The sequence below is a fragment of the Stegostoma tigrinum genome, chromosome 2 (genome assembly GCF_030684315.1).
Source record: "Stegostoma tigrinum isolate sSteTig4 chromosome 2, sSteTig4.hap1, whole genome shotgun sequence".
NCBI lineage: Eukaryota > Metazoa > Chordata > Chondrichthyes > Orectolobiformes > Stegostomatidae > Stegostoma > Stegostoma tigrinum.
In genome coordinates, this window is record NC_081355.1 from 4,842,912 (window position 1) to 4,856,108 (window position 13,197).

The 13,197-nt window shown below is 41.4% G+C and overlaps 1 protein-coding gene across 8 annotated transcripts in view; it reads left to right on the forward strand.

The window, feature by feature from the left end:
• Positions 1–13,197, forward strand: part of LOC125463699 (cadherin-6-like) — a 192,978-nt gene that overhangs the window by 94,706 nt on the left and 85,075 nt on the right. For 7 of the 8 annotated variants that reach the window (XM_048555323.2, XM_048555297.2, XM_048555292.2 and 4 more), the window contains 2 exons: positions 97–391; positions 11,849–11,968. In XM_048555323.2, the coding sequence (XP_048411280.2) occupies positions 97–391; positions 11,849–11,968 (415 nt within the window). The remainder of the gene's footprint in view (positions 1–96; positions 392–11,848; positions 11,969–13,197) is intronic. The other variant, XM_059651877.1, reaches the window with a different exon arrangement.

The window sequence follows — 13,197 nt, forward strand, 5'->3', positions numbered from 1 at the left end:
CACGAATGGATCAACTGTCAAGTACTTACCCACCAGTAAAATAAACATCTTTTTCATACGTACCTAACTCCTGTTCTCTCTTTTTGACATTTCTAGCTTCACTCTGATGTTGATAAAGGAGATGGCACTCTTAAATACATTTTGTCAGGTGATGGAGCTGGAACAGTATTCACCATTGATGAGAACACTGGAGACATTCACGCTCTAAAGAAAATGGACCGCGAGGAGAAATCTTTTTACACGTTGCGTGCCCAAGCTATTGAAAGACGGACTGGGAGGCCTGTGGAACCAGAATCTGAATTTATTATCAAGATCCATGATATTAATGATAACGAACCAAAGTTTTCAAAGGAATTGTATATGGCCACTGTTCCTGAAATGTCTGATGTTGGTAAGTTGAAATAAGGACATTATGTGGATTTAAAGAGAGCAAAAATGTTAAATATCTATTTTTTAAAAATGTCCAATCAAAATAGAACTTTGCAAAATAGCAATGTTTTAAACTTCTCCACAGAACCAGGAGTAAATTTATTTCCTACTCAGTGTGTCCATGATAACAAAGAGCCTGATATAACCATGAGTAACGTTCACAGTTCCCAGGATGCAATTAATCTCTCTGGCGTCCATTTTCCTGTGTTACCCTAACCTCAGAATAACATCCTATTGCATCATTCTAGTTTTCCACAACAGTCTGTTTCCAATGTGTGATCACCATTATGCCTCTCCCACTCAATATGAATCTCTCAAATGTGCTGTTCATTTGAAAAAGATGGGGTATTTGCACTTTCATTTGCATCGTTCACAACCTCAAAATATACCAAACTATTTTACAGGCAGTTAAGTACTTTGAAAGTCTTGTGATGTAGCAATTACAGAAATTAACTTGTGCACAGCAAGACCCCACAAACAGCAATCTTTTTTTCTGCAATGTTGTTTGACAAATAAATGTTGTCCAGGATATTGAGGATAACTTCCTTGCTTTTTAAAACAGTGGGAGATCCCATATGACTGAGTGGCTGAGAGCAAGTTGTGAAAATCTAATCATACAACCTCTACCATTAAAAGCCTAGAGTTACACATTTTCATGGTATTATTGTTGAATAATAAATGAGATTCACTTGTTAGGTGCTTGTACCAAACAAGGCAACAGCTCAGGAAAATGTTATTCAATTGCATTGAGTAGAATAAATTCGGAAGATGAACATGAGAAGTGAAAGGAATAAAATCTTCAAGTATACTTAACAAGGTAAATCCTGAGAGTCCATTACCTAACAGGACAGTTTAGATCGGCTGACATCGACTCCAGTGTCCCAGAATGCTCTGATCCACTACAATTCACTACCATCACAATGGGTCCATAGTGGATGTCGTCTCCCTGACCCTAGGCTCACCCTTAGAACATCTGGATAACAAGGACACCTACATCAGATCCCTATTTATTGACTTTAGTCTGCCATCAATACCATAATTCGGACAAAACTCATCTCCAAACTCCAAGACCTAGCCCTCTGATCTACCCTCTGCAACTGGATCCTCGACTTCCTGACCCATAGATCACAATAAGCAACAACATCTCCTCCACAACAACTGCCCCTTACTCTATCCCTTACACACTCAGACTGTGTGGCCAAATTCAGCTCTAATTCCATTTACAAATTTCCTGATGACATCACCGCAGTGGTTAGATCTGGAGCAATGATGAGACAGAGTACAAGGAAATAGAAGCTTAGTGGCCTGGTGTACAGTCAACAATTTCTCCCTCAGTGTCAACAAAATGAAGGAACTGAGCATTGCCTTTGGGTCTGAAAGTTTGAAAACACACACCAACAGATTTAAGAATGGCTTCTTCCCTGCTGTTATCAGGCTAATGAGCAGACCTCTCATACATGAGAGTTGATCTCTCTCTGCACTTTCCCTGTAGCTGGGACACTATACTCTGCATTCTGTTCTGTGACCCTGATGTATTTATGTAAAGTATTATTTATCTGGTTAGCATGCAAAACAAAATTTTTCACTGTATTTGAGTACATGTGACAATAATAAATCAAATCAAATCAGGAGCACTCTGCCTGAGTCAGTGGTAACTGAGTGGTCAAGCCCTTGAGGAGTACAAGCCCAGCATCGCCAGGCGCTTTCGGACTGTGATGTTCAACTGTGATCTGTGTTTCTTTGTTTTTCTATGCTTCAGTAAGCAGGACTGTAATGTTTAACTTATTAACTTGCTTTATTTATTTTTCTGCTTTGTACCAAGATTCTGTGCCTAGGTACATTTGTACCTAAGATTATGTTGTAAGTGGCCACTTGTAAACTTTTCTCTGTAGTCATGCGAGTGAGTACATGTGACAATAAAAACTAATTCATATTTCATAGTTTTGGAATTGTCAAGGTAAAGTCACCATAAACCTACCACACCATAAGACTGCTCTCTCATTAGAAAGCAATGGCTGATGGTGGTATAACATGTGGGTCACCATGCCACAGGTGAAGGGAGAGATTGGGAAGGATAGGTCTTCATGGTAAGCTCACTAATGCCATTAGCATGCATCATAAACCAGCTGACCAGCTAACTGAGCTATCTGACCTCCTATTAGAATGGAGAGAGGTAGGGAACAAGCCATAAAGCAGAAGAGCAGAAAGGCAGTCTAAGGCTACTGAGTATGACTCTGAACAGGCCACTGTGAGATTAGTGGCCTGGGATTTGATAACAAGGTTAACCAAATTATGTCAACCCTTCTTGAAGCACTCAGCCAAGGAACCCACCATGGAGTCAGAGACATTGACAATACAGAGGGTGACATGAGGCATTCAGACTAGCTTGAAAGGAATCCAACCAATCTGAGGTTGGACAAGTTGTTTGGTAACTTCTAAAAGAATGATCATTGTACTCAAGAAGAAGCAAAACGCAAACAGTGCACATCTTGCCACTGCAATTAGACAAAAGTTTGTGTAATTGACTCATGGCAAAACATAAAATATATAATAAATACGTGAAGGGCTGCAACTCTAACGTGTATGTCAGAGGACAGGGTCCTCGGCGTACATGGCCACAGAACACTGGAAATGGTAGGACAGGTGGAGAGAACAGGTGCTAAATCATATCATATCCTGGGGTTTATAATTACGGGCAAGGAAGAGACGCTTTCCTGCCTTTTCTCTATATCCCTGCATACCATTTCTATCCAAATAATCATTCAATGCCCTTTTGAATGCTTCAGTTGAGCCTGTCTTCACAATATGTCCAGGCACTGCATTCCAGACCTGAGCCAATTGTTTGAAAAAGCTTATTTCTCATTTCACGTTCGCTTCTTTTGCAAATCACTTTAAACTTGTGCCCTCTCGTTCTTGATTATTTAACAATCGGGAGCAGTTTCTCTTCATACCCTCTGGAAGGAGCCCTCAAGGTTTTGCAAACTTCTAATCTCGTCTGATCTTTTCAAGCCTTCTGCTTTACAAGGAGAACAGTCCTGTTGTCTCCAACATAGCCTCACAGTTGAGGTGTTTCATTCGTTGAACCATCCTTGCAAAACTTTCTGCACTCTCTCTAACATGTTCAATCATTCCAACTGTGTGATGCCCACAACTGCGCATGTTATTCTGGCTGGGCCCTAAACAAGTATCTTACAGACCGTCAGCATCAACTGCTATTAACATCAAGGCCACATTTGACCAAATGTGGTATCAAGTAGCGCCAGCTAAAGTGGAGTCAATGGACATCAGGGGAAAACACCCTTCACTGGCTGGAATTGTACCTGGCATAAAGGAAAATTGTTGTGGCTGTTCGAGGTCAGACATGAAACATCTGGAGCATCTTACACAGCACCTTCCAAACCCAAGACTATTTCCATCTCGAAGGACAAGGGGCAGCTGATACATGGGAACACCACTATTTGCAAGTTCCCCTTCAAGCTGCTTACCATCTTGATGTGGGAATATATCACTATCCTTCACTGTCACTTGGGCTAAAACGTGGAATTCCCTCTTTAATGGCATTCTGGGTCCACTTACAACACATGGCAGCAGTTGAAGAAGGCAGCTCACCACAACCTTCTGTGACATCCACTTCTTTGAAGAAATGGCCTGAAGTACCAGCTGCAGCCACCGCTTGATCAGACAATCGCTGGCCGGAAAGTCTGACCAGCAGCAGCCAAAGGCTTGGGCCCTGAGCCTTGTTGCCTGAGCAGCAGGAGGGGATGCCCTATCTTGAACCATTAAGCCCCATGCCCCCCACCATTGAGTATAAAGTGGCTGGGCCCCAGCCGGGCTGTAGGTGAGCGGGCTCTAGACAGACTTTTTCGGAAGGCCCAAGGCTATTGGAGGCCATGATGCCTTGTGACCTCCCAGCCCAGGGTCACTGATTTGGGCCAATGACACTTTTTATTTTCACAATTTAAGCGCACAATCATCCCATATAATGAACCTTGAAGCACTTAATCGCATTAAACAAAGACCTGTGATATGACAGTACAAAACCTAAGAGCGGTTGTTCACATACCTACAGAATACATTGGTACAACCAGATCCCAAGGTAATGTAACATTGTGCCAGGTATGAGCGAGTTTCAGCTAATATAAATGGACCTCAAACCTCTTTATTTTGTTGTCTTGCTGTTGATTTGCAGTCCACTGTCTTAGAATGTTCGTGCTGGGATTCAGATTCCATTTGCTATTGATGTGACTGCTCGTCAGCTTCAGCTTTGAATGTTCTAGGTCTTGCTAGTGTGAGAGTGCATTTATCATCTCTGCCGAGGCAGAACAGAGAAACTATACTACTTATATTAGAAAAATCAACCTTCAGCTTGACAATGGTGAGCATTAGTACTCTGGTCCTCATTTATTAACATCAAATTGCACAAATCAACAAAGTAAGCAAAAAACGAAACAACATAGGGCGCGATTATGTGTTATAAATCATGTGCTTTTCAGTTATAAGGCCTGTCAAGCGGAATGAAAGGCTATTTAGCTTGAGTTATCAATGGGGTTTCAGCAGAGAACCAGCTCTGAATTGATGGCATGTCACTGAGATAAAGGGTACATTTTGCAATATTTAGGACACTGCGGTTCCACTGCAAGTTACTACCGAGTGTCACTCCGTGAACTCGCTTCCAATTCTGCACTCTGCCACTGTGAGCTGCCTTCAGGAATAGGCAGACTATTTGACAGTAGAGGCATTACAAAAGCATGTATTCCTGCCCTCTAGTAGTGCCTTCATGCAACCACTTTTCAGTCAGAAAGATCCCGAAAGCGGTCAAAGGAAGGAGGAGCATCAGCAGGAGATTGGTCGGAACAGTGAGCAACCTTTTGCAAAGGTGTGTGCTACGTCAGGGAGAAGGAGGTTTACAGAAAGAAATGCTGTTTTTTACGAAGTCTTTCAGAATCTCAGGCGTAAGGCGTGTTCAATTTAACTTCTCTTGCAAGGTTTATGTGAGTTACAATCTTATACAGTGCATTCTAAAGGGTCTTTCAGCATTGCTTAGCCACATGATCACTCTAGGTATATGTCTGTTTTCACAACATTATTTTATTATTACAATAAGTTAGAAAGAATAATAATTAATGTAGGCGGTGGCTTAGTCAGCTCATGTTGGCACTCCAGCTCATAGCTTCGAACTGACTGGTCACATGTGTCTCATTCTGTTCTTTTTGACTGAAATTCTTTTTCTGCATTCACTTCTTACTGCTGCACACTGGATCACAGTCAGTTGCATAAAACTTTAAGACCATAAAACCATCTGAAATAGGAACAGGTGTAAGCCATTCAGCCCCTTGAGCCTGCTCTGCCCTCAATAGGATCATGGCTATTTTGATATTCCTCACATCCACCTTCCTGCCTTTCCCCCATAACCCTTGATTCCCTGGCTGATCAAGAATCTCTCTGTCCCAGCCTTAAATGTGCATAAGGACTCTGTCCGACTTGTTACTTGCGGAAAGGAGTTCCAAAGATTCAACCCTTTGAGAGAAGAAATTCCTCCTCATCTCAGTCTTAAATTGGTGCCCCTCTGCACTGAGACTGTGCCCTTTGGTCCTAGACTCTCCCATGAAGGAAGGGCATCTCTGAATTCACATTGACTTGCGAACATATGAACGGTACATGATAAGTTTCAGATTGGCTTTTCATCTTGCACTCTTTGTAGCAATTCACAAGAAATACCTAAGTACATACAAAACGTACATTGTATGAAATGACAAGGCTGATTGGTTGGTAAATGGATTCCGACTGGTTAAGTTTTAAATAAATCTTGATAGGTAGCAGTTAGTTATAACATCTAGCTGATCCATTCTGCATGGTAATGACTCTCCCAATAAGTTGTCAGATTTCTGTTTGTGGGAGCTGTGTGCATCCAACATTATCCAATAGCTACCCATCGAATTTCCATCAAGATGTGGTTGAGCTGTCCTGAGGCTATTAAAGAAGTTATGGAAATGATGATTATAGTGTCTCACACTTTTTTCCATAGGTATGATCTCTGCAGTTTCTTCATTCTTGTCTCTGTCTCTGCATTCCTGGCAGTGCAGCGAAAGGAATAGATGTTGTTTGTCTTGATTTTGGACAGGATGCAGGCCATTCTTCCCAAACGGGCCATTTGACCCAAACAACCGGTGCCAATGTTAATGCTCCATTTGTGCCTCCTCCCAAAACTCCTCATCTATATCTTGTGGTAATCCTCGACTCCTACTTGTCCCTGTGCAGTTTAGCTTCCCAATAAACATGTGGAGATAAGGTTTAAGTATTTGTAATATATAGATGAGACAAGCTATGCTATAACTATGACTTCAATAGCCACATGTTAGGACTCTGCTAGAAAATTGGAACCTATAACTTTATCATCTTTTATATATTGTCAATAAACATTTTTTCAGGAAACACAGACTTATAGCCTGAGCATATATGAAGAATCTGTGCTAGAAAAAATACATCAATGATTTTTATCTCTTTCACTCCCTGCTATAGGCTGTTCCATAATCTACCACTCTCTGGGTTGAAGAGTTTTTCTAATGTAAAGTTTAAATTGTTTAATGCTGGTTAATAATTGAAAGGCATAGTTTACTTGGAGAAAGAAAATTACAAAGTGAATTCATAGAATCCCCACAGTGTGGAAACAGGCCCTTCAGCCCAACAAATCCACACTGACCCATCCCCTTAATCTACACATCCCTGAACACTTTGGGCAATTTAGTACAGTCAACCCATCTAGCCTGCACATCATTGGACTGTGGGACGAAACTCATACAGAGACAGGGAGAAAATGCCAATTCCACACAGACAGCCACCCTCAGGTGGAATTGAACCCAGGTCCCTGGCATTAGGAGGTAGCAGTGCTAACCATCGAGCCACCGTGTATTCTTGATGTGGTATTTAAAACATTACAGAGAAAGAAGGCATCTGAGCTAAAACATCAGGCAGGATGTCAGTTGCTGCAAGAAATTTACACTTTGGAAATAATTTTATGTTGCACATGGTCAAGCTGTCACGTTTTACTCTACTTACAAAGTGTCAGTGTATTAGTAATGATATCAACAGCTTGTTTGTCAGAAATGAAATTAATCAAAACACTGTGGCTACAATGACAGGTCAGAGTTTGTGAATTCTGTGGTGAATCACTCACCTCCTGACTCCCCAAAACCTGTCCACCATCTGCAAGGCACAAGTCAGGAATGTGATGGAATACTCCCCATTTGCCCGGATGGATATAGCTCCAGCAACACTCAAGAAGCTCAAAACCATCCAGGCCTAATTAGCCCACTTGATTGACATCACATCCACATTCATCCAATCTGTCCATCACCGCTGCACAGTTGCAGCCATGTGCACTATCTACAAGTTTCACTGCAGCGATGTGCCAAGGCTCCTTCAACAGCACCTTCCGATTTTACAGTCTCTACCACTTAGAAGGACAAGGGCAGCTGATACACGGGAACACCACTAACATCATGTGTCCCCCCAGCTCACACGCTATCCTGATATCAAACTATTGTTACTATTGACTCACCACTGGGTTATCAAATCCCTTGAAACTCCTCCCTGACAGTGTCTGACCTGAAGCTAAAAGAACACGCTTGAAGTCATTGATTTGACTTTTTGTCAAAGTTTAAGAAAACTTTGACGGAAGTTGCTTCTTATTGCTTTGGTGCCTAACTTCTATATCGTATCTGCACATTTTCAAGCTTTGATAAAGGAACTGTATCTAACAATATAGCCATCATCCTAACAACACTGTGTGTGTATCTGTAGCAGTTTAAGAAGAAGTAGGCACACCACCACTTCACGAGCAAAGGCTTTCATTGTAGCCTTGTCAGCAGCATCCACACTGCATGAATGAATACAAATGCATCCTCAAGCCTTTCCTATCAAAATATCAATGAAACTGTCTCAGCAAACAATATACAGCATTATAATGTCAGACACAAATTTATGGTCTTTGTTAAGCTATCAACCTCTTGCAGGATATTAAAAGTGTTAACTGTTGAGAAGGAAATATCAAGATCTTTTGGGAGGCCAAGTCAACTTATATGCTTAGCTTATATGCAGTTATTTTTGCGTCGAGTTCCCAGTATTGTCAGAATTAGCCAAGTGTGCAGATTAACCGAGGAAAATCTACCGTCGGTGCAGACATAAGTGGTGCCACACCCTGTATAGTTGATTTGATTTGATTTATTATTGTCGTATGTACCTAGGTACAGTGAAAAGTTTTATTTTGCGTGCAGTACAGGCAGATCATAACTTACAAAGTGCATTAGGGTAATACAACAGAACCAGGAATACAATGTTATGGCTGCAGAGAAGGTGCACAAAGAGCAAGATCAATGTTCAGTTTGAAATTTGAGAGGTCCATTCAGCAGTCTAATAACAGCAGAGGAGAAGCTGTTCTTGGACCTGCTGGCTCGTGCGTTGAAGCTTTTGTATCTTCTGTCCAATTAAAAATATTTGAAAGAGATTATGCCCGGGGTGGGAGGGGTCTTTGATTACATTCACTGCCTTTCTGGGGCAGCAGGAAACATAGATGGAGTAAATGGATGGAAGGCTGGTTTCCGAGATGGTCTGGGCTGTTTTCATAACTCTCTGTAGTTTCTTAAGGTCCTGGGTGAGCAGTTTCCATAACAAGCTGTGATGCATCCAGATAGAATTTTTTCTATGGTGCATTTATAAAAATTGGTAAGCGTCTTAATGGGCATGCCAAATTTCCTTAGCCTCCTGAGGAAGACGAGGCCTTGCAGTGCTTTCTAGACTGCTACTTCAGCTTGTGTGGTCCAGGACAGATTGTTGATGATTATCACTCCGAGAAACTTGATGGTTTTGACCATCTCTACCTCCGCACCATTGGTGCAGATAGGGGCGTGTCCTGCACTTCACTTCCTGAAGTCAATGACCAGCTCTTTCATTGTGCTGACATTGAGGGAGAGATTGTTATCCTTACACCTTGTCACCAAGCACTCTATCTCTTCCCTGTATTCTGTCTTGTCGCTGAGATCCAGCCTACAATGGTGGTGTCACCAGCGAACTAATAGGTGGAGTTCAGAAGAAATGACCTGGAAATGTGAGGAACACTATCATGAATACACAGCACCGCCACACAACAGCACCCCCACCTCCCCTCCCCCGCACCCCCGGCCATCTGTGGACCATTTAGAGAAAAAGTCAAGCCATGTGTTCTCCAAAGAGATCAAAAGGCTAATCGGACACAGAAAAGCATTAGCCTGAAATATAGGGAGGTCTAGAGAGAGAGGGAGAGAGGTAGACCTGAATCATAGAAAGCACAGCAACCAGAGTGGCTCAGAGTGGCACTGAATTTGGAAAGCGAAAGAGAGCTGTAGAGCATGCTACAGACATTTGTTAAAGCAGTCCTTCACGTTGACTGCTGGAGTAGGAAATTGCAAATGTCAAAGACTTGGTGAGCCTTCTGCTGTCGTTAAAGATAAGCTTGTGCAGATTTGTCTGCGACCTGCTTGCCTGATTTCTGTGCATGAATCTATTTACTTCATGTGGAGACTGATTTGCAGAAATAGCGCCTCATCTGATGTCCTTTACCCAGCGGAGCCAATGGGATGTGAGTCACTATCACCCACTTTGTGTTCCTGCTGAAGACCAGCATCACCTTCCGTACGTGTGAAAATTCTGAAGTTGTGATGTGATACCTCTTCATCTGTTTACAATGATTCAACAGAACTGATTCAACAGTCAATGAAAACCCCATCTCTGAGTCAGGAACCTGGCAACATGGACAGTGAAGGAAATCCCCAGAAACAATTATTTTTAAATCATGTGTAGGCTGGATAGGAAGAAACTGTTTCCACTTGTAAAATGAACAAGAATGAGAGGACGCATGTTTAAAACAATCTGCAAAAGAAGCGAGAGTGAAGTGAAGAGAAAAACCTCTTTCACACAGCGAGCAGTTAGTGTGTGGCATGCGCTGCCTGGAAATGTGATGGGGGCAAGTTCATTGGAGGCAACCTTACAGGTATGGGATGATTATTTGGATAAAAATCATTTGCAAGGATATGGGGCGGAAAGCCAGAGATTGGTACCAGGTAATGATGCAATTTAATGTGTTTATGCATTTTGATGGGTTGAATGGCCTCCATCTTTACAGTAATCATTCTGAAATTTTGCGATTGAAGCAGGAGCGCTCAACTAAAATAAAAGCTCGATTGATACTTGACTTACTGTACCTACAAGAGGCAAAGATGTGCAAAGTGGTAAGAAGCTGGGTCACTTTTTCTTAGCTAGTATGGACACAATGGGTTAAATGGCACTTAAGTTTTCCATATGGCTATATTAGTGTGGTAACCTTTTTAAAGAATCAAGAAATAACAATATTAATGCACATAGAACAGGGTCCTGTGTTCTCATATTCATAATATTTGGAGCTTCTAGCATACACAGGTATATTACACTGTGAACCTGAAGGATAATCTCAATCTGTTTCTGTCTAATTCTTAATACACTCAGGATTGTTTAGTAAATGCTGTCAGATAGCAGTATGACCCCCTAATGTTGTATATGGCATTCTGTGGTTTACAAGCACAAGCCAGATAAATACCATTGGCATGTTGCTCACCGTGAATATCCAAAGGAGATATTGTTCAATAGAGTCTATCAGACTTTGAGATATATGGCCCTTATCCCTGAATCACACAGGTGCTAAAACTCATGGAGACAAAAGACATTCACCCAGGCTTCACATCTTTTCATTGAGCAAAATTCACAGAGGTTATTAATTCTTGTTGTATATCCTATGACACCACAAAGAACAAACTGAATCTACAGCCTGATCTGAATTATTTTTCAGCTAAGATTGACACTTAATAGCTCCTGAAACATCTTCATGTCAACCACAACCCAACAGATCAGTAGCCTCTTCTGCTGTATAAACTAGTATTCCTTGTCCAAGTTTCTTGCATGCCTAACAAGTGCAAAATGAAAAAATTTGACTTTGTGTGTCTTTTGACAATGTGTTGCATCAATAACATTGAAAACAAGGTATCCTGGGAAAGCTTTACTCTCACCAGGTGCTATGCAAGAATGCCAAATTTCAAAGGCACCAATAATTTGTACCGCGTGGGAAAACGGTGCTGTTTAGTTGGGAAGTCGACTCAGTTGGAAGTATTGGCATGGAGAATGTGCATAGAAACCATTGGCATTTTTTTTTCGCTGAATAGTCATAATAATTTTCAAGCCTTAAAGTGGGGTCACAGTGGTGAAAATGTTTGAGATGCCCTGATGTAGACACTCTCCGGTACGTTGAGAAAAAAGACTCACTATTACCAAACACAAGTCAAAATACTTGAAATTTGGAAAAACTTTGTACTGACGATAATGCTGAACTGATATAATTTATTTGTGTATGTTCCAGGTACCTCTGTAATTCAAGTGATAGCTACTGATGCTGATGACCCTACCTATGGGTACAGTGCCAGGGTGGCATACAGTATCTTACAAGGGCAGCCTTACTTCTCAGTGGAATCAGATACAGGTCAGACACTTCTTCAACCTGAAGTTTCCTGGAAGTATTTGCCTTTTTGAAATGCCTAGTTTTGACTGTCAGTGTTTTCTTAATGTGGAGGTGCCAGTGTTGGACTGGAGCGCACAAAGTCAGAAATCACATGATACCAGATTACAGTCCGACAGGTTTATTTCAAATCCCAGGCTTTCGGAGCGTAGTGCCTTCATCAGTTGAAGTGAGAAAGAAGCACACAGAACACAGAATTTTTAAGTAAAATATCAAAGGGTCACACCACTGATGAGATCGCATTAAACAAATCTAAGATACTGTTAAATCTTTAATCAGTTAGAAAGTTTTAATTGATTAACATGTACATATAAATCTCCAAATTTCTTTCAGGTCACTGCCCTGAGCGAGCTAAAAGTTTTATCAGTGTAAAGAATATTTTAGGCCTCACACCTAACATAATGAATGTTAGGTGTGAGGCCTTGTTTAAAATCTATTTGTGTGTTGGTTTGAAATCAGACTGGCTTTTTTCTAAAGTAGGAATTTATAAAACGCCACATTGGCTGACTGACTGACCATAAATTGTGTGTTTTTTGAACAAAATGGAATGTATCTGCAAATACAGATTCACCCCATAGACTTGTGTGCGGGTGTGTATGTTTTTCTTAGGAGTTTTTGTTCAGTCTCTTCCTGCCACTGTCTGACCTTAATTTCCCATATTAACATTTCCTTCTGCAACCTTGAGTCTACCCCTTGATTTGTTACATTGACCTCTGCATGATCCCTCACCCTCTCAACTCACTTAGTTATGTTGCTCACTGGAACACCAGTCCCAGCATCATTCACGTGTGGACCTTTCCAATGGTACAGATTCCATGGCCTTTCCCCACGATCTAGAACCGACTACTCCCAATCCATCCTTTAAATAATGTGTTCATGTCTCAAGTCTAATTTCTCTCTTTGCATATCATTCAGTTAATGATCCAGAGATTATTATCTTTAAGGTTCTTGTAAATTTAGTCTTTAGCCTTACACACTTTGTCAGCTCTTCCAATGTCATTGAGATCGGTGTGGGCTATAATGACTAGATCCTTCCCCTCCCACTGAAAGTTCTTCCTCAGCCCAGAGCAGAAACCCTGAACCCTGGCATTGGCTGAAAACGATGCCACCTGGACTCACCCTCTTTATTGCAGAGATCAGTGTCAACTTAAAGTTTTAGCGAAGATCTGTATCTCGGGTTGTGGGTGAGGTTG